The sequence below is a fragment of the Lepisosteus oculatus genome, chromosome 24, assembly GCF_040954835.1.
Source record: "Lepisosteus oculatus isolate fLepOcu1 chromosome 24, fLepOcu1.hap2, whole genome shotgun sequence".
Classification (NCBI taxonomy): Eukaryota; Metazoa; Chordata; class Actinopteri; order Semionotiformes; family Lepisosteidae; genus Lepisosteus; species Lepisosteus oculatus.
In genome coordinates this window covers 3333085-3353569 of record NC_090719.1, presented here as the reverse complement: position 1 = coordinate 3353569, position 20485 = coordinate 3333085, and the positions used below count along the sequence as shown (strand labels likewise).

Here is a 20485-nt window from a genome sequence, read left to right as displayed (position 1 = left end):
TGTTAAATTGCTGCGGTGCCTATCCTTTGTGTTTCTTTCACCTTTCTCTGTGAGCTGCGCTGACAATGACAGAGGCGTGTGAATCACACGCTTCACTCCAGACAGCCACGCCGAAGTCTGATCTTGCCGGCGCAGATCTCGCTCTCCAGAACCACGGCCCCTGGTCGCCGCCAGTCCGAGTTGGGGAGGGCTGGGGGTTTAAAAGGCGGGGCCTGTTTCTGGCGAGCCCGCCCCAGCCCGCTGCAGACAATCCGGCCGCCGCCGATTGGGTTGGCCGGGGTGCCCGTCAATCAAGCGCACGCATGGAGCGCCGCTGCAGGTAGCGCGTAAGGGGAGGGGAGGGGACGGGCTGAGAAAATTGAAAGGTCAGCGAGGGATGTTGTACAGGTACAGAGGCGCGGACTGAAAGGAGAGAGAGAGAAAGACCGACGGCCTGAGCGACATGGGGGCAAAGTCGAGCTGACGCGGAGCGCGGTCTTGCCCGGGACGCGAGCAAAGCGGCGGCTCGCCCGGTTTCCGCTCCTGGAGTCGGGGTGTCATGCACAGCCGGGAGAGGACGATCTAAGCGGATCGAGGTGGTTTGGGACGGACCGAGGTTCCGATCTGCCGCTCGCAGAAAGTTTGGAGGCTCGTTCGGCGGGAGGGGGGGGGGGATTTCATTGAGAAATAACAGGTACGTCTCTCGATGCGCAGTTTCCGGGTCCTCCATTGCTTTAATCTTGGCTATTCATAGCGCCGGCTTCCCCGTCTGTCCTTTAACAACCTTGCCCGTTGGACTGCTATTGAGGATGCGTTTAAGCTTCTTAGCCCGGGAAATGGCTTAATTAACGCGTGTATTTACATCTCCCTCTTCATGCACCGCGGCCAGCCCAGGGAAACGTAAGCGTGTGCGGCGAAAACAGGCGGTGCTGATGACGGGCGGCGGTGTCCTGCGGTGGCGATGCGCACCTTTGTGGCTCAGAAGCCTGGGACCCCGGTGCATTAATTCCAGGCGTGATGCCTCCTCTTTCCACGCCGGCAGCGGCGACGGCTTGTCCCGGTGCTCGTCGTGTTGACCGTTTGCGTGGCGACGAAGTGACCTGCGCGACGCGCGTCGGGAAAAAAAAAAACAAACAAAAACGAAAGGGACCGGTGGTGGGGTGGTTTTTTTTTGGATGCGATGTAAAAAAAAAAAAAAAGGGGGCAGAAAAGCCGGCAGCCTCACGCACTGCGGTTAAACCTCTTTCATGCTTTTGACTCCTGGAAGGGGGTGACCGCTCGGTTTCAACCTGCGGGATTGTTCCTAGGTGAGGACGGACACACACACACACACACGTTGACCGGCATGTCCGTAGGGACACCTTGAGGTGGGCTTTGCGGCTAATTGCGGTCACACCCGCTCCACCCCCCCCGAGACCGAATCTGCCCTCTGCGATCCGCACGTGCTGGACGGATCAGAGGAAACACTCCCCTCGGTCACGCAAAGTTTACGTAAAAGTCACCGAAATCCTAAACCATTTTTTGGGGGGGGTCGATCTCGCTTGAGCTCCAAACTAGATACAAGCGCCGCTGTTTGCTCGTCGCCGTGCAGCAGCTGCTCCGTCCGCGCATCGGTCCGCGTTATAAAAGAAAGGGTCGTAGCTCGCTGATCTCCTCTCTCTCCTCCCCGCCCCGGTCCACCTACATTTCCCTTCTCCTGGACACCGGTGGTCTCCCCCTGCAGCCGGGGAGCTGCAGGGCGTGAACCCAGCCGCTCCTTGTGGGCTGCAGTTCGCCCGGGCGCCCCTGTTGAAGAACAGCCGTGGCGCCTTTCAAATGCCTGTACACGGAGGACAAAGCTGTTTATTTACCAGCCCCAACTGCCGTTTTCTTATGGTCTTTTTAGCGTGATGCTGCACGTTTACAGCGCTCCAAATTAATTCTCTTTAGAATAAAGAAAAGCAACAAAATCTTTCAAATGTAAATGTTTTTTTTTTTAGATTTATGACATATAGTTATAGTTAGCTTTTCCTATGCAATGAACGCCTTACAAAAATAACTGAAGGTGTCTGTGGTGGTGGGGCATTTGTATAGAAACGGAAGCTGTTTTTTTTTGTAAGGAATTCACTTTCTGGAGAGAGTCCGGGATCCGGGGGAGGGCGATCGTACATTAAGCCGGTCGAGCCCCCCTCAGCGTGTCTGGGGTTCCCTGGAGAAGACCCCCCCCACACGCGCCCGGGGGACAGCTTGTAAAATTCCCCGCATGAAGGCTGCCAGACATACATCCAACCCTAGGCCGCGGAGTCAGTTGGCAGCAAAACTCAACCCCCGTGTGCCAGCGCGCGGCCCGTACTGATGCCCATGGGCCCAGACACAGCGCGGGCAGCTGGTCATCTCCGCGTGTCCGCCAGGGGGGTCACGGTTCAGGGGCAGGACTGCAGGAGGCCGCGGGCACAGTGCTAAACCGCCCCCTTTCTTGCTTTGCAGGTGCCAGGATGCTGCACTTGGCGCTGTGCGCGGCCGTGCTCTTCCTCCTGAGGCTGCTCCTCGGCCTTCCCTGGATCCAGGTGCTGCCCGGCCTCCTCATCTTCTACCTGGGCTCGGGGGGCTGGAAGTCCGTCTGCATCTTCGCGAAGACCGTGAGGAGGGACTTGCAGTGAGTGCCCGTCGTCCAGCCCTCGGCTCTCTAGGAGAGGAGCCTGGGGGATCCGGCTCAGACATGCTGGGAGAATGGGCGTCCGTGTGTGTTGAGCTCACGAAGATCCAGGCAGATCTGTTGGGGGGGGTTGAGCAGCGAAAATGCATTTACAAAGAAGCATGATCTGCCCCCAGATAGAGAGACTGCAGTTTGTAAAAAAAAAAAACCTCAGTGGCTCAGACTGCTGTGGAGAATGGTCATTGTCCAGTATTTGGAAGCAATCACAAGTCTTGCTTGTTCCTCAGCCTTCATACTGGTGTGAATGGACTCCTTTAGAGCAGGGATCTGTACTGCTGGTTCTGAGCAGCTCCGAGCTGTTCGTACTTGTCCGGTGGGCTGCCATAAATCGCCAGTTTCATTTTTGTTTTCTTCAGGGGAGCTCTGCTCCTTGAGGGGCTGCAGTGCCTGTTGAGTTTAGCTCAAAGTGATCTCTTCATTTATCTGAAGTGAGCAGCTCGCCTGTGCCGGCGTTCGCAGTCAGATTGCGCCTGATCTTGAGAGATTGGCGGTCGAGTTTAGCTCAAAGTGATCTCTTCATTTATCTGAAGTGAGCAGCTCACCTGTGCCGGCGTTCGCAGTCAGATTGTGCCTGATCTTGAGAGATTGGTGGTTTGCTATAGCACAATCTGCTGAATTGAACAGGATTGGAGACCCCCTGTTGATGGGGAACATAAAGGTAAATCAGTCACCTTTGAGTGGAATCCTAATGTAACCCCAAAAGAATAAGATAGAAGTGGGAGGCTTTGTTTTTAATTGAATACGAGAGAGCCTTCAGGACTGCAGAGTTCAAAACTCCACTAAAGTCCCGTATTGAGCTCTGATTATGCCTTCGGCGGTAATGGCCAACAGATTGCCCGCGATAAATTTAAAAACAGGAATTTGCAGAACCGCACAGAGCTGTGCGTTGCAACATCAGCCAGTGGAGTTTCGCTATATGTAAGAAGAATCTGCCCCAGCGGCTGAAGTGATTCAGACCTCTGCAAGGCAGCCCAGGCCGTTTGAGAGTTGGCTTTCGGTTAGAAGGAAATATGTGCTTCCGGCTTCCTCAGCGGGTCTCTGCTGGGTGGATTCCGTTGCTGCAGTTTCTGTGCAGCAGGTTCTCCTGAAAGCAGGAAAGTCTGCACATTCCTGAAATACGAGGAAACAGAGAAGTGGTGGGAGGGGCCCAGATTTCGTCACAAAGAGCTGCCAACGTGCAGGCTGTGAGTTTCGTATTTCCCCCGATATTCTCTTGCATTGGTACACATTGGTATGCATTGCATACCAATAATGCATTGGTGTTCTTTAATTAGACAAAGGGGTAATTTAGCTGATTAAAAAAAAAAAGGATTTTACCTGTCAAACTACTTTTCTGGGGGACAGAAAGAAGCTGCAGGATCTTTCGGCTGCGATCGAGCACAGCCTCGTGGTGCTTTTGCCAGACTAGAAACAAGCCTGGGTTTGAGACTCAACGTCTCCTCACTCCAAGATCAGCGTTCCCCAGCCCTGATCCCGGAGGAACACTGCTGTCTTCTGGTTTGAGCTCCGCGTTAATCGGAGGCTCATTGATTTCAGTTCTTGGTTCCTGGGGGCCGACTTGTTAATCTCAGAGCTCAGAAGGAACTTGGTAGAGGGCGGATCCCAAACACACAGCCCTGAGATTTTAGGTTTTTGTCGCCGACGATTTTGTAAATGAATTGAGCCACTTGCCGGATTTATTACTTCCTGGTCAAATTGTTCCAGATCTGCCCCTCAGTCAGGTGTGCCGCCTGAAATGCACCCGATTGCACGTCTGCAGAAGGAACAGCTGCTCTTTATTGGCGTATCGGATACAGTGTCATTGTCACCTGTGTCTGTTTAGCAGTGATAGTCCACTAGTAAGAGCTAAATCAGTAATAAAGGCCAACAAGCGGAGGAGAAGATAAGATCACTTTATTGGCCCTATACAATTTCTTGCATTAGGATTTTGACCCCAGCTTGCTCTCCATGAGACACACAGACAGGGAGAGAAGCTGGGGGTCAGAGCGCAGGGTCGGCCATTCCTCCGGCAACCCTAGAGCAGTTGGGGTGAAGGGCCTCGCTCAGGGGCCCAACAGAGTAGGATTCCTCTGCCGGCCGCGGGATACGAACCGGCAACCTCCCGAATACTCGCAATCCACCCGCTTCATCGGAGCTCAGCCAGACAAAGAAAACCAGTGTGGGTTAAGTTATGGCACTGAAAACTGGCTGGGAATGAAACCCAGAACTAGGAATCCAGGTTTTATAGGATAGCGACTTTAGTGTCTACAAGAAGTGGCTCACAGGAGCCAGGGGCTTGGAAATCCTAGAAAGGCGCTATGCTGCTTCTAGAATTGAAGTGTTTAAGAGCAGCCCTTATCTAATTAATTCCTTTGGCGATGCCATCGCCTTCACTGATGCTGTGATTGGATGAGTGCTCAATTCACCAGTGTCCACCCGAGAGCTGCGGTTGGGTTAGTTCGTTCTGCCCGTGCTGGGGGGGGGGGGGGTCGCCTCTCGTCCGCCGCCTCCCGACGCCTCTCCCCTCCTCCTCCCTGCAGCGCGGCGCTCGTCCTGCTGACCGTGAAGTTCCACGTGCGCCGGCACCTCCGCCAGGGCAACACCGTGCCCCGCATCTTCGCGGAGACGGTGCGGCGCCACGGGCCCAAGACCGCCCTGGTCTTCGAGGGCACGGGGGAGGCCTGGACCTTCCGGCAGCTGGACGAGTACTCCAGCCGGGTGGCCGGCCTGCTCTGGGCGCGGGGCTACCGCGCCGGCGACGTGGTGGCGTTGTTCATGGAGAACCGCTGCCAGTACGTGGGGCTGTGGCTGGGCATGGCCAAGATCGGCGTGGAGGCGGCGCTCATCAACTTCAACCTGCGGCTGGACGCCCTGGTGCACTGCGTGGCCGTCTCCGACGCCCGGGCGCTGGTCTTCGGCGGGGAGCTGGCGGACGGTGAGGAGCAGGGGGCGGGGCGGCTGTGTTGGCGATGAGCGTGCGTGAGGGGTGAGGGGGAGGGTCAGTGAGGGTGAGGAGGAGGGTCAGTGCGGGCGAGAGAGAGAGTGAGGGGGTGTGAGAGGGTAAGGAGAAGGATGAGTGGGTGTGAGTGAAAGTGAGGGGGGGTGTGAGGGTGAGGAGGAGGATGAGTGTGTGTGAGGGGGGGTGTGAGGGTGAGGAGGAGGGTGAGTGTGTGTGAGGGGGGGTGTGAGGGTGAGGAGGAGGATGAGTGTGTGTGTGGGGGGGTGTGAGGGTGAGGAGGAGGGTGAGTGTGTGTGGGGGGGGGTGTGAGGGTGAGAGTGTGTGTGGGGGGGGGTGAGGGTGAGGAGGAGGGTGAGTGTGTGTGAGGGTGAGTGTGTGTGAGGGGGGGTGTGAGGGTGAGTGTGTGTGAGGGGGGGTGTGAGGGTGAGGAGGAGGATGAGTGGGTGTGAGGGGGGGTGAGAGGGTGAGGAGGAGGAGGAGTGTGTGTAAGCTCAGAGTTACACTATTTGAGGCTGCAGACTACAGGATATTGCAGTGCAGTTTCTTTTCCCCTTGGTAACAGAGCAGCGTGTGGGTGAGCAACAGATCACCAGAAGCAGAGGTCTTGTTTCCTGCTGAAAGAGGATGTTGTGTGGACGGTATTGTCACTTGGGCGGGATTTTGTGCTTTCAAACAGGGATATCCCACCAAAGAGGGTGCGTGTATCCGCAGCTTCACAGACCAGTTCAGCCAGCCTCTATGAAAGGGTTAACTGGACTAATTCAAGAATCCCACCCAGCTCTTTCGGTGTTGGTACTTTAAAAAGAGTCAGATGGAACAGCCTGCTGGGATCAGAACTGGATAAATCCCGACTCCGCTATCATAAACATCCAACGTCCATTTACTGCAGTGCAGGTGATGAAGACGATTCTGCTAATGAACAGAACCCACGACAAACTTCTGGACAAGCAAGCTGGGCCAGATGGCCTCCATTCATCATCAGGCGAGCTTAATGTTTGAGGCAGCTGGAAGAACCTTTACAGTCTATCACAGTGGGCTCAATCTGATCGCAGGCCCGTGTGGCTTGGTCAGTTTCAGAGTTAACTGCGTTTGCTGTGGCTCTGCTGTTCAGGACCCCGGGTCTGAGGTGGCCATGTCTCTGCCTGTTTTGTTTTCAGCCGTGCGGGAGGTCCACAGCTCCATGGGGAAGACGGTGAAGATGTTCTGCTCGGGGGACTGGGACCCCCAGAAGGTCCCTGAGGGGACAGAGTGCCTGGAGCCCCTTTTGGAGGCGTCCCCCCCTCACCCACCCAGCGCGCCCCAACGCGGCTTCGTAGGTGAGCGAGCCCTCGGAGAGGTTCTGCGTGCTACAGGAAGGGTGCACCGTTTTTTTTTTAATTCCTCAATTTTTTTCTGTGTTTCTAGAATTTCTTTATTTTCCCAGGCTTGACAGAGTTTTCACTGGTATATAATTGATCAGATAGGCAAGTCATATCATCAGGGAAGTAAACTGGTTGTCCTGGGCTGAAGGGAGGTTAGATTTCGGTCCCAGGATCTTAATTCATAACCAATCGGGAGCATGATTTGATCGCATTTTAAATTGATCCAAGTCTTTGGAAATCAACGATTCTGTGGTTTGCTCATAAAAACTGTGAAAACTGTTTATGACTGTGTTAAACGTTAAAAAACCTTCATTAAAGAACATTCTTATGTGCGTTTTGGTGTGATCATCTCCCCGTCTCATTATAGAGCTAAATTGAACGGGGGGGGAATTCTGCTTCTCGCAGTTTCGTAAGACGGGTAACGAGATGTTTCCTCTGCTCTCTCTCGCAGATCGTCTCTTCTACATCTACACCTCGGGAACGACTGGCATGCCCAAGGCGGCGATTGTGGTACACAGCAGGTGAGCCAGCGGTAGATGAGACGTTCTGCCTTGGCTTAGCCAGTGAGCCACCCTGCTGTGCTGGGCAAGCTGGGCACTGAAAGCAAAATGCTGGTCTTTATTTCAAAGTGAATGCATGGCTCTTGGAAATCGTGGCTGAAATTCTGGAGGTTTGCAAACACACAGCCCCGAGCTCCCACTGGTGCAATGTGTTGAACTGCTTAATTGAAGTTTGTTGTTGCAATACATCTCTTCAGCCTCACAGATCTATAAAAGTAATAATAATAATAAACTTTATTTATAGCGCACCTTTCATACAAATAGCAGCTCGAAGTGCTGTGCAAACCAAGCAAAACAATAAAATCTTAAAATTGAGAGAGACTTTCAGTTGTCAAGGAAAACACAGTAATACAGTAAAGCCACATACATATCAATTTATGCTTAAAAAAAAGGAAACAAATAAAAATAAGAAAAGTCGTCATAAAATAAGAACAATAAAAGATAAAACCGAAAGATAAATAGAAAGAACAAAAAGAACCATTTTAACTAAAAGCTAAATTAAAAACAGATGTTTTTTAAAACAATGTACCGAGCTTGCCTGCCTAATAAAAAGTGGTAGTGAGTTCCATAATTTAGAAGCATAAAATATCGAAATAGTACACGTTTATGTTTTTTAAATCAAGACGGTTTGAATTAATTTGAGAACTCGGGCTGGGTCAGAAAGCAGAAGACATCCGGGGCCTTCAGGAGTCTGAGCCACCTGCTGTAGAAAATTGCTAAATGACCCCACGTGTCATCGATACCGATGTCTTACATGTTGCTCGTGATTGATTTGATTATTCAGAGCATCTGGGGAAATGTAGCAAGAAGGCACCTGCACAGCCAAACACAGTTTCTTACGCTTGTCAAGGGCAGAACAGGACAGACCTTACCAAAAAAATAAAAAACTGGGGCGCTGCTCTGTGGCTCAGGATCTGCGCCTGTGGCTGGGAGGTTGCCGGTTCGAATCCCGCGGCCGGCAAAGGAATCCTACTCCGTTGGGCCCCTGAGCAAGGCCCTTAACCCCAACTGCTCCAGGGGCGCCGTATAAATGGCCGACCCTGCGCTCTGACCCCCAGCTTCTCTCCCTGTCTGTGTGTCTCATGGAGAGCAAGCTGGGGTCTGCGCAAAGACAAATTCCTAATGCAAGAAATTGCATAGGGCTGATAAAGTGATCTCTTACCGAGTCTTTAGAGCTGCTACCTTTGAAAGATCGATTTTCACGAGTCTTTTTGAAGCCTCCAGGTGGACATCAGGAGTCTGACTGGGTCTCCGTCTCTGTTCCAGGTACTATCGGATGGCAGCGCTGGTTTACTACGGCTTCAGGATGCGCTCTGATGATGTCCTGTATGACTGCTTACCCCTCTACCACTCTGCAGGTAAGAGACGGGGGCTTGCAGTGAGCTGTGGTTACCTCATGTTCTTTAACTGAAGTGCATTTTTCGTGAGATGTGACGCGGTAGCGTTCTCGCCAGTCGTAGTTAAAACCCTCTGCCCTACAGCTTCATCCATCCTTGATTCGGACATTTTGAAAGAGTGGCAGATATAATTCTAATAATGTCTGGACACTCCACTCAAAGCGTAATGGGGAATCCCACCGCCACCACCAGTGTGCAGCCCCACCTGGATGATGCGCCAGTCCGCGCCCCACACACCAGCTCTCAGTGGGGAGGAGAGCAGAGCGATGGAGCCAGTTCAGAGATGGGGATTATTGGGAGGCCATGATTGGTAAAGGCCAGGGGGAAATATGGCCAGATATGAACCATGTCCCTCGGCTTTGCGCGGATCATAACTTTTAGGGAGCCTTGCTACTAAAATATTGTACATGCAGCAAAATGCCACATGGAATCTAACAAGCTCTTGCTAACTGCAGAACAATGCGGCCTTTTTATATTTGTAAGTGGCCTCCAGTATTAGAGAGTTGTATGTTTCATAGGAGTAATCCAAAGCAACACAGACCAGCATGTGATATGTCCCTTGATTCCTAACTAGTACCAGACCCGGTGTTCTCCCAGGTCTGTGCTACGAGGGTAAGAAGCCTGATGCTAAGGGACCTCACCAGAAGCACGTTTGCTGGCACGCATGGCTCGGGTGCCTCCTTGAAAGCAGCAGCACACCTGGCTCATGTGGCGATTCACGGGGGCTGGTTATGCTGAGGCGCAGTTTGGGCCCCAGGAAGCTCGTGAACAGCTGTTCACATCCCAGGCAGAGCTGCGCCACCTGCTGTGGGCGGAGCATTCCCGTATTACCGTGGACAAGTGTGAACGCAGTGGGACCGATGCTGTGATCGTTGCTGGAGGTGGACCGATCCTCAGTCAGGGGTGTTGTCTGAAATGTGCTCTATTGTGATTGTATAGAAACGACCGAGCGCTCTTGAGAATGTCCTTGCGGCTTCTCTGTCCCTCCAGGGAACATCGTGGGGGTGGGGCAGTGCCTGCTGCACGGCATGACGGTGGTCATCAGGAAGAAGTTCTCCGCGTCCCGCTTCTGGGACGACTGCGTGAAGTACAACTGCACTGTGAGTGCCTCCACGCCGCCGGCTCGTCCCACTCCGGTTTTCACGATAACCCGGCTCGCGGTGACTTACTCGCACCTGACCATTCGCGTAGTTCCTTCAGCCTCTGCTGCCATCCAGAGTGACTCCCGCTAGATACCGCAACCCACCTCGGACTCTGTGTGTGACACTCTGAGCTGTGCGGTGTGTGACACTCTGAGCTGTGCGGTGTGTGACACTCTGAGCTGTGCGGTGTGTGACACTCTGAGCTGTGTGGTCTGTGCGGTGTGTGACACTCTGAGCTGTGTGGTCTGTGTGGTGTGTGACACTCTGAGCTGTGTGGTCTGTGTGGTGTGTGACACTCTGAGCTGTGTGGTCTGTGTGGTGTGTGACACTCTGAGCTGTGCGGCCTGTGTGGTGTGTGACACTCTGAGCTGTGTGGTGTGCGACACTCTGAGCTGTGTGGTGTGTGACACTCTGAGCTGTGTGGTGTGTGACACTCTGAGCTGTGTGGTGTGTGACACTCTGAGCTGTGTGGTGTGTGACACTCTGAGCTGTGTGGTCTGTGCGGTGTGTGACACTCTGAGCTGTGTGGTCTGTGCGGTGTGTGACACTCTGAGCTGTGTGGCCTGTGCGGTGTGTGACACTCTGAGCTGTGTGGTCTGTGCGGTGTGTGACACTCTGAGCTGTGCGGCCTGTGCGGTGTGTGACACTCTGAGCTGTGCGGTGTGTGACACTCTGAGCTGTGTGGTCTGTGTGGTGTGTGACGCTCTGAGCTGTGTGGTGTGTGACGCTCTGAGCTGTGTGGTGTGTGACGCTCTGAGCTGTGTGGTGTGTGACGCTCTGAGCTGTGTGGTGTGTGACGCTCTGAGCTGTGCGGTGTGTGACGCTCTGAGCTGTGCGGTCTGTGCGGTGTGTGACACTCTGAGCTGTGCGGTCTGTGCGGTGTGTGACACTCTGAGCTGTGCGGTGTGTGACACTCTGAGCTGTGCGGTCTGTGCGGTGTGTGACACTCTGAGCTGTGTGGTGTGTGACACTCTGAGCTGTGTGGTGTGTGACACTCTGAGCTGTGTGGTGTGTGACACTCCGCGCTGTGTGGTCTGTGCGGTGTGCGACACTCCGCGCTGTGTGGTCTGTGCGGTGTGTGACACTCTTGAGCTGTGTGGTGTGTGACACTCTTGAGCTGTGTGGTGTGTGACACTCTTGAGCTGTGCGGTGTGTGACACTCTGAGCTGTGCGGCCTGTGTGGTGTGTGACACTCTGAGCTGTGCGGCCTGTGACACTCTGAGCTGTGTGGTGTGTGACACTCTGAGACACTCTGAGCTGTGTGGTCTGTGTGGTGTGCGACACTCCGCGCTGTGTGGCTCCTGGCGCTCACAGGGCCGTGTTTGCTGTGCCCCAGATTGTGCAGTACATCGGGGAGATCTGCCGCTACCTGCTGAACCAGCCGGTCAGGGAGTCAGAGAGGCAGCACCGTGTGCGCATGGCCCTGGGCAACGGCCTGCGCCAGTCCATCTGGGAGGAGTTCACCTCCCGCTTCAGCGTGCCCCAGGTGGCAGAGTTCTACGGGGCCACCGAGTGCAACTGCAGCCTGGGCAACTTCGACAACAAGGTACTGCAGTCGGGGGCGTCAGCAGCAGGGCCTGCTGGGAAGGGCGGATGGCGGCATGCTGGGAAGGGCGGATGGCGGCATGCTGGGAAGGAGGCATGGCAGCGTTTTCTTCCCAAGCCGTTTCAGATCTATGGGCCCCTCTCCTTTTCATTTCTGCCCCCAGAGCTTTAGCCTCGGTGAAACACGTACTCAGGTCCTGGTATGAAATTATCAGCCTCGACTCTAAGCTTTCGAATGACTTTGCACCCACGCTTGTCCTCATACAGTACCATATCATGTCCTGATGCCGTGTTAAGGCTCTGTATTTGCCCCACTGCTGCAAAGTGAAACACAGGCGGTTGTTTTTTTTTCTGTGATTCTGTATTTTGCGCGCTCGTGCTTTCTCTGGCCCTGGGAGGAACTGCGGGCTCTAGATTCAGAAGTTAGAAGGTCGTGGGTTCGAGTGTCCCATAAAAGTGCTCCAGTGCACCTGGCGGTATAAAATGGGTACCAGCTTTGGCAGGGGCAACTCGAGGGCATGTCACATGTCACAAGCTAAAGGGCCCCGGAGGTCTCCTGGCTCAGACTTGGACTTGCCTTTGGGACGAAAAGCCCTGTTATTGTCATTTTCATGTTCCATAAAACAGATGATCAGATTTTGTCGGGGTTTTTTTTTTTGGGTGGAATGGTTAAAATCAGGGAGGGGACTGGTGGTGTGACAGTTAATAGCTGCCACCACATAGAACCTTGGGTTCAGGGTTGATTTTACACTGCCGAGCCTTCTGTGCGGAGTCTGCACGTTCTCTTTGTGCTCATGAGGGCTGTGTCTCTGGGAGCTCCAGTTTCCTGCCACTTTCCGCAGGTAAATTGGTGTTTTGCTGAGGTGTGTATGTGCTCCCGGGAATGGACTGGTATCCTGTCCAGAGTGTAGTCCTTCCCTGAGCTCCTAGGATGAGATCCGGTTGGCCTTGACCCTCGGCAGCATTAATTGGCTTTCTGATGTGTGTGGTCACGACCTGCAGCATTCCCAGATGGTGCAGATGGTGGGCTTCTGATCACTATGCCTTCTTTGTGTCTGTCGGAAGGTGGGCGCCTGTGGCTTCAACAGCCGGATCCTGCCCTTTGTCTACCCCACCAGGCTGGTGAAGGTGGACGAGGAGACCATGGAGCTGATCCGCAGGCCCGATGGCGTCTGTATTCCCTGCAAGCCAGGTACCGGCGCCTGGCTTCTCACACCTTCCTGAACGCTTTGAGCCCAACATGGCAGCGCTCTGGAACCAACAGTGAAACGCGAACTGGAGGCTACAAGTGAAAACAACATGAATTGGACATTTAAAAAGGAGAAGGGTGCTTCTTTACACAAAGGGTGGTGGGTGTGTGGAACAAGCTGGCTAGCCATGTTGTTTAAGCCAGTACGCTGGGATCGCTATTTAAGAACCGTGCTATAGCAGAAGGCAACATGGGGAGGGTGACCTTCTAGCTGGCTCACGTACACAAAGTAATCTCTCTCTCTCTCCCTCCGCAGGGGAACCAGGGCAGCTGGTAGGCAGAATCATCCAGAACGACCCGCTGCGGCGGTTCGATGGCTACGTCAGCGAGTCCGCCACCAGCAAGAAGATCGCCCGGGACGTCTTCAAGAAGGGGGACAGCGCGTACCTCTCGGGTGTGTAGCGGGGCGCGGAGCTGGAATCGGACGCAGGGGTGGTCCTGCCTGCTCCGTGCACTTCCCTTTCGAGTCCCCAGTCTTCCCAGCTGTGGGAATCCCTTGCTCAGACCCAGTTCTGCGCCCGGAAATTTTAAAAGGGTGACTGGACTTTTCACCCACCTGTGTGGCCCCGTATTGTTCTCCGGCTTCCTGCGTCCCCCACCCCCGCCTCGCTGGGCTTATTTTTCCACATGGGCACGTGCACTATTTTCAGTTCCCTCTCACTTGTGCTCCACTCATTTAATTCCAACATGGATATCCAGCAGGTGTGAAATTTGAATTCACGCGATTGTATCTGTGGGGTGGCACAGCGCTCTGCATTGCTACCTCACATCACTGGGGGGGGGCCCCGAGTTACAATTCCGGTCCCCGGGGTGCTGTCTGTGTGGAGTGTGTGTGTGTTCTCCCCCTGTGTTCGCATGCACGCAAGTTTCCTCCCACGGTGCTTCTGTCCACTTGCGGCCGCGCTTGTAGGTTCATTGGTGGACGGTGTCCCGTCCAGGGTGCGCCCCCATCCTGCCAGGGCGCCCCGTGTGGAGACGCTGAATTGGGCGAGGCAGTTCGGAAATGGATGGAGTGGAGAAAACTCTGTGTGGAGTCTGCACGTTCCCCCCCACCCAGTGTTTGTGTGGGTTTCCTCCCACAGTACAAAGACAATGCTGGTTGGTTAATTTGTCTTCTGGGGAAAATCGGCCCTGCTGCAAGTGTGTGTGTGTCTGCCCTGTGGTGGACTGGCGTCCCGTCCCAGATCGTACCCTGCCTTGGCTCCGGCTCCCCTGCGACCATGAAGTGAAACAAGTGGTTAGAAAATAGAGGGGTGGATTATTGCATCGGTCATTTTGGAAGGGGAGACGTCCTGGTTCTGCTGGCAGCTGATCAGGGTAACGGGGGCTGTGAGCGGCTAACCCCAAACTCTGCAGATACCCGAGTATTTCCCCAGTCACTGGGGGTTGTCTGGATTGGCAGGGCTGGCAGGCTGAACTGCAGAGTTCTTTCCCCTTCCTCTTCTTTTTTTTCCCAGCCTCAGTCCCAGACTGTCCTGGGGCCCGCTGCTTTGGTTGCTCTTCTCCACTTGTCTCTGTCGAGCACATCTCCCCCACTCACTTCACACACCTCCATATCTTTTCTCACACAACCTATCCATCTCTTTCTAGGCCTGCCTCTTCCCCTGTTACCTTCCACCTCAGATTCCGTTACCCTCTGTGTTACTTCCTCAACGTCCCTCCTCACGATATGTCCATACCACCGTAACCTCGCCTCTCGCATCTTCTCAGCCACATCCACCACCCTACATCGTCTACGGATTTCTTCATTTCTGATCTTATCCTTCATTGAAATCTGCAGAATCCATCTCAACATCCTCATTTCAGTTCTTCTCATCAAGTTCTCTTCCCTCTTTCCAACTGCCAAGCATTCAGCTCCATATAGTAGTACAGGTCTAATCACAGTCTTGTACATTTTGCACGTTAACTTTCTAGGAATTTTCCTGTCACAGATTATTCCAGTTATTTCTCTCCACTTGTTCCATCCAGCTTTCACTCTTTGTTTTACTGCCTCCAGTGTTTCTCCTCCCTTTACCAGTTTTGATCCAAGGTATTTAAAGCCATTAACTTGTTTCAGTTTTCCTCCATTTGTCTCCTCAACATTGGTCATAGTATCTCCTCTTCTCTCCATTTACCATTATTTCAGATTTTTCTGCATTCATTTTCAGTCCACCTTTTTCCGGACTCCTCTGCCATTTGAACACTTTCTCCTGTAGTTCTACTTCTGAATCTGCCATCAGTGCCACATCATCAGCAAAGATGAGTTCCCAAGGCACTTCTGTTCTTACCTCCTCTGTCAGTGTGTCAGTAATGTTTATGAAAAGGAAAGGACTTGGTGTACTCCAGCTGTGATTTCAAACTCTTTTGTCTCTCCCCGGTGTGTTATCTGCCCCCAATCCCGCCTTTGCCCGACTGCACCCCTTTGTTACCTTTATGTTGCTGTCAAGAGACCAGCAGCTGTGCCTCCCCTGGGATTTGAACCCACAACCTCCGAGTTGCAAGCCCCTGTGCCGTTTCGGCCACCCTACAGCTCTGCCCTTTGTTGGCTGTGGAACACAGCGCAGGGGACGGTTGATTTGTTATCCGGGGGGAAGCTCCTGTGTCCTCGGTCGCGAGGCGCTGTGAGAGACGTCCGGACTTCCTCCCTGTGTTGGTAGGGCGGGGGGCTGATTCCTTTCCTTTCTCCCCGCCCGCAGGCGACGTGCTCATCATGGACGAGTTGGGGTACATGTACTTCAAGGACCGCACGGGGGACACCTTCCGCTGGAAGGGCGAGAACGTGTCCACCACGGAGGTGGAGGGCACCCTGAGCCGCATCCTGGACATGACGGACGTGGTGGTCTACGGCGTGGCAGTGCCAGGTAGCCTGTTCACCGTTTGACTCCGGCTCCTGTAGAACGGGCTTCCTGTGGGCCCTCTTGTCGCCCCCCCACCCCCCTTCCAAACAGCACAAACGATGAAACCCACCTCAGTCGTTATATCCCGGGAACGATGGCGGCACAAACGCTGCCTTCAGCGGCAGAAACACAGCCATACCGAATGAAATCAGTTTCGGTTCCCCGGTGCCGCAGCAGGGGGGCTGGGTGACGTCGCCCGCCCGAAAAAGAAGGCGCTATATCTCGGGACCGAAAGCAGCTGGGGGGCGGGGCGGTGGCTCTGTGGCTCAGGATCTGCGCCTGTGGCTGGGAGGTTGCCGGTTCGAATCCCGCGGCCGGCTGAGGAATCCTACTCCGTTGGGCCCCTGAGCCAGGCCCTTCACCCCAGCTGCTCCAGGGGCGCCGTATAAATGGCCGACCCTGCGCTCTGACCCCCAGCTTCTCTCCCTGTCTGTGTGTCTCATGGAGAGCAGGTTGGGGTCTGCGAAAAGACAAATCCCTAATGCATGAAATGGTATAGGGCTGATAAAGTGATCTCATCTTACTTTCAACGGCTAAAACCGGCACAAACGCAGCACTGACGAATGAGGTGGGTTTCTTCGTTTGTGCTGTTTGTAGGGGGGCCAACTGCACGCAGCTCATTCCGGTGGGCCGCCCAGAATTAGGGCTCTGGGACTCACTTCCTGGAGGGCTGGCGTCTTCCGGCTTTCCAGTACGTCCTACCTGAGCAGTCCATCGAACCATCAACCGAATTATTATCTATGGTAGACACGTTTAGGGGTTTTTTTTCGGCTTTTCTTGTCCTGTATGGCATTACATTCGCCTGTGCAGTGACTAGTGAGCAGGAAGGGCCACATCACACCATGATGGGTGGCGACAGCATGCCGACTCACAGTACTTTTTACAACAAAGTTCACGACTCTGTGCTCGATTTGGAATTTGTTCCGCGTTTTCTAGACCGTCAACGATTTGTTCCCGCGGTTTAAGAACCAGTCTGAGAAACTGGGACTGCGGTCCCTCTTTCAAGGAGGCCGGAGGGCCAGCTTCCTTCAAAGGCCTCGATGTTCTGCCTCTCAGGCGCTGAGGGGAAGGCCGGCATGGCCGCGATTGCGGACCCCCACAACGGGACGGACCTGGAGAAGTTTGGGAGGGAGCTGGAGAGGGCGCTGCCCCCCTACGCGCGGCCCGTTTTCCTCCGGCTCCTGCCGGAGGTCAACAAGACAGGTGGGTGACACGTCGGCCTGGAAGCCTTTGGATCGAGGCGCGCAGCTCCGAGGCGGGGGGGAAGCGGGTCCGAACTTCCGAACCCACGCCGGTGCGCTTTCTCGGAACGGAGCTCCCCCGCAGGCTCCTGGGAATCGGCCTCAGCAGCGTGGGCTGACGGCTTGTGCCACACTACCACAACCCTTTGTGTAAAGGGGTGGCTCCTGTTTTACGTTAACCGATTTAGCATGAGAGAGGGTCGGGGTAATTCCAAGGACAGGTGAACCAGAAACCAGGACTGAAACTTAAGAATTTGCCTCCGAAGAGCATACTTTTGGGAGCATTTGTCACAAATCAGCCAGTTGATTGGCCCATTAACCTTGGTTCAGTTTGCATAACACTCTGAAGAGTGCTGGATGAGTGCCGAGTGCTGGTTTATGTTAGTTGACGTCCCTGTCTGTTTGCCCAGTGCTGTTCTGATCGAAGTAGTGATCTAAGTCTCTGTCTCTTTGCAGGGACATACAAGTTCCAGAAGACCGAAATGAAGAGGGAGGGGTTCAACCCCAATGCGGTCTCCGACAAACTGTATTTCCTGGAGCCTAGCCAAGGGAAATACGTCTCATTGGACGAGGAGCTGTATCAGGACATCCTATCAGGAAAGCAGAAACTGTGACGTCCAGGACTGAGATCTCTGACACCTCAGAACCTGATGCTGCAGATCAGACCCTCTGCAGCAGGAGCAGAGGGGCAGTGGGGGGAGGGGGGGATAAAGATATATAATTCAATCCTTAATAGTTTTGAGGAACGGAGACGGATGCTGATTCTAGGGCTGAAATAGATGCGCACAGAGGATCAAAAGGGGCAGGACTTGCAGATCTGACTCTCAAACAACGTAAATAAATCTTCCTTTGTTTCTCTGGCTGGCGTGAAATGAAACCCTTTCTCTCTTACCTGGGGAAGAGCCGCCTGCTGATCCGGTATATTCAGGTTTCTCAGCGGGGTTTGCCGTCGGTTAACTGTCAGGCCCTGCAGAGTCGTTTTTTTTTTTTTCCCATTTTTAAAGTGACATACCGCAGCTGTAACTGTTGGGTATTTCCGAAAGCACATGCAGATTTTATTTTTTTAATTTTGTCATCGTTTTTATATTTAAGATTTAAAAAATATATATTTTGAAGAATGTTAACCACTGCTTTTCAATGTATGCTTAGCAGGTGTTGTGAGGCCAAGATTGAAGGCATTTCTCATTCGTTTGAGTTTTAAAATAGAATGTTGCGAGAAATAAATGGTGTTGACTTACCAAATCCAAACAGAATTTATTACATTCGAATTTTGTTGTTAGGTGTGGCACATATCGCATTATCTGACCAAGTGCATTTTCCAATCTAAGCCTTGCGTTCTGTTAAGGCTGCTGTACGATCTGATTGCTAGGTGTGTGCTGGGTTCATTTTAAACTATTTCAATTTCAATTCTAAAGACGAGTCCTAGCTGAATGACAGGAAGTGTCAGGGAGGAAGGCAATTAGACTTGCACAAAGTGAGAAGCACCTAGAGGTGTGTGCAACACCTATATACTTCCCCCAGTTTCTTCTTCGCCCATCTTGAGACATCCGTTCTCCGCTCTTGTGTGCTATACTTTTGCGCAGCAAAAATGCTGGCTGCATCAGCGAGGCTTAATTAACAGGAAAGCACAAACAGAATTGCTCCTTCCAAAGTTTAAAAATAGCCCAAACCCTTTGCAACTGCCAAGGCTTGCAAAGACAGACTAAACACTCGATACAGGATGCATCTGGAGAGTAATAAAAAAAACCCCCTGCAAATGACAAGTATGGTAGATGGGAAGAAGAAAAGATTTGAATGAAAAACGCCACTTTTTTCTTATTTTTTAAGAACGCAGGTTTGTTTAACAAACAGCCCGGAGTCACAGATCAGGCAGGCTTCGGGAATTTTACACGTATGGTTGAAAGGGTTACATTCGCTCAGCCAGAAGGCGGACACGCTGCTCGGATCCGTGAGAGACATGTCCACCCGATTCATGCTTTTTAATCGTTTGTGTTTCTGCGTGATCTTGGTGAAAATGAAGTTTGGTGCAGAAGGGTGGGGGCCACGTTCCCCACCCGACTGATCCGGTGATCTCGGTGCTATAAATGTGAAAATCCCCAGCCTCTTCGCCGAGGAAGAATCCAAAGAACACTGATCCATTTGCGTCTGAGCTCTCTCGGTGAAATATCCAGGGTGGAGGAAAAGGGAGTGAAAAAAACTAAAATAACTGTCTTTTTTTTTCCCCCGCAAGCATGAATGAGGAGCAAAGCAAAGTGCTGTGCCTTAACTACTGGAGCACCTGTGCTGGGTCTGGGCCAGATTTTTGCAGAAATTGCTGGCCTGCGAGTGGAGAGACAGGACGATAGTCAGTCTTTCTCCCAGGACAGACAATAAACAGCAGTTTGGACACCCCCAAAGGAAGAATTTTTTTTATTCCACTCATCCTCTCAAGAAGTCTGGATAAAGGAGTGGCTTGTATAGGCTGCAAGGCACACTGCTCTGATGTGTGGTGGGCTCGAGAGACCCCTTTCAGTGTATGATTCATGTCTAGGGGGTCAAAGGTCAGATTTGTCAGTCATTGTTGTTTTTTTCTAGGTTTGATTGTTTTTCTGTTTTCTAGCACCCAGCAGGGTGGTCTCAAAGTCTGGGTTTTGTGTTGTCATTACGGATGATTTAAGGTTGTTTTGGATTAGATCAGATTGAACGCTAGGAATAAAAAAAAAAGTGATCTGCGCGACGGATTTAAAAGCAGCTCAGTGTGCCTTTTCCCCCTGGTGCACATTCCAGTTTTACACGCCAGGTGAAGGTGAAACGGCCACTTTGTCACCTATACGTCCAGTGCAGTCTTGGGCACACTCTTCGGCTGTGGGTTTCATCTGTGAATTTCTGAAATGTGATGTGCAGCTGTCCCAGTTTTTAGGTGCAATAATAAACAGATCGCTGATAAAAGATGTGGCAAGACAGTGCTCATTTTTAAAACCCATAACCATGTGTGCCTTCAGACATTAATGATTGGTTCTTTAAATTGTCATTGTGTCATCTTTTGCAAAAAGCTTTTAAATGCAACCTTTTTCTCACCTCAATGAAATACGAGCAAAATGGGATAACTGTACTGGTAATTAGTCCCCTGAGACTGTTTATATACCCACATCGCTTACAGTGAAAGCACTGCCAGCACAGTGAGCTTTCTGCCAGCACTGAGCTGTTAAACACAGATCCAGACCACTCGATCGATAAGGACCCTATGCTATTGTTCATAAGGACAGGGGCATTAGAGTCAGTGTCCTGGTTAAACTTCCTTGTGGAGTTTAAGAAACCTGGCCTGCCTAAAGTTACCTCTTTATTCACCTGGTGAAGCAACGTCTCACCTTCCCTGATCTGCTGGCTACTGGTGCAGAATGGCCACTGTGTGTCTCCCAGGTGGGGCTGCTGGTGCAGAATGGCCATTGTGTGTCTCCCAGGTGGGGGCTGGTGGTGCTGGTGGTGATTTCCTGGTTTCCTGTTCTGGTGGTGATCTTGCACG

General features: G+C 52.7%; 1 protein-coding gene across 3 annotated transcripts; it reads left to right on the top strand.

The window, feature by feature from the left end:
- The first annotated feature begins 245 nt into the window (after window positions 1–245).
- slc27a4 (solute carrier family 27 member 4) lies at window positions 246–19913 on the top strand. Of its 3 annotated transcripts, none has more exons than XM_069183256.1 (13): window positions 246–319; window positions 2446–2614; window positions 5194–5588; window positions 6770–6928; window positions 7425–7494; window positions 8800–8891; window positions 9921–10030; window positions 11409–11618; window positions 12683–12809; window positions 13123–13260; window positions 15542–15706; window positions 16799–16945; window positions 17440–19913. In XM_069183256.1, the coding sequence occupies exons 2-13, from the start codon at window positions 2454–2456 to the stop codon at window positions 17595–17597; spliced, it is 1932 nt and encodes a 643-aa protein (XP_069039357.1). In that variant the 5' UTR covers window positions 246–319; window positions 2446–2453; the 3' UTR covers window positions 17598–19913. The 3 variants fall into 3 exon arrangements, with proteins under 3 accessions (XP_069039357.1, XP_069039355.1, XP_069039356.1); XM_069183254.1 differs by lacking the exon at window positions 246–319 and adding an exon at window positions 337–673; XM_069183255.1 differs by lacking the exon at window positions 246–319 and adding an exon at window positions 338–387.
- The last annotated feature ends 572 nt before the right edge of the window (window positions 19914–20485 follow it).

Coding starts and splice junctions, on each gene's coding strand:
- slc27a4 (XM_069183256.1), top strand. CDS start 2,454: ATGCTGCACTTGGCGCTGTGCGCGGCCGTGCTCTTCCTCCTGAGGCTG. Junction 6,929..7,424: donor GCCCCAACGCGGCTTCGTAG/GTGAGCGAGCCC, acceptor TCTCTCTCGCAG/ATCGTCTCTTCTACATCTAC. Junction 15,707..16,798: donor CTACGGCGTGGCAGTGCCAG/GTAGCCTGTTCA, acceptor TCTGCCTCTCAG/GCGCTGAGGGGAAGGCCGGC.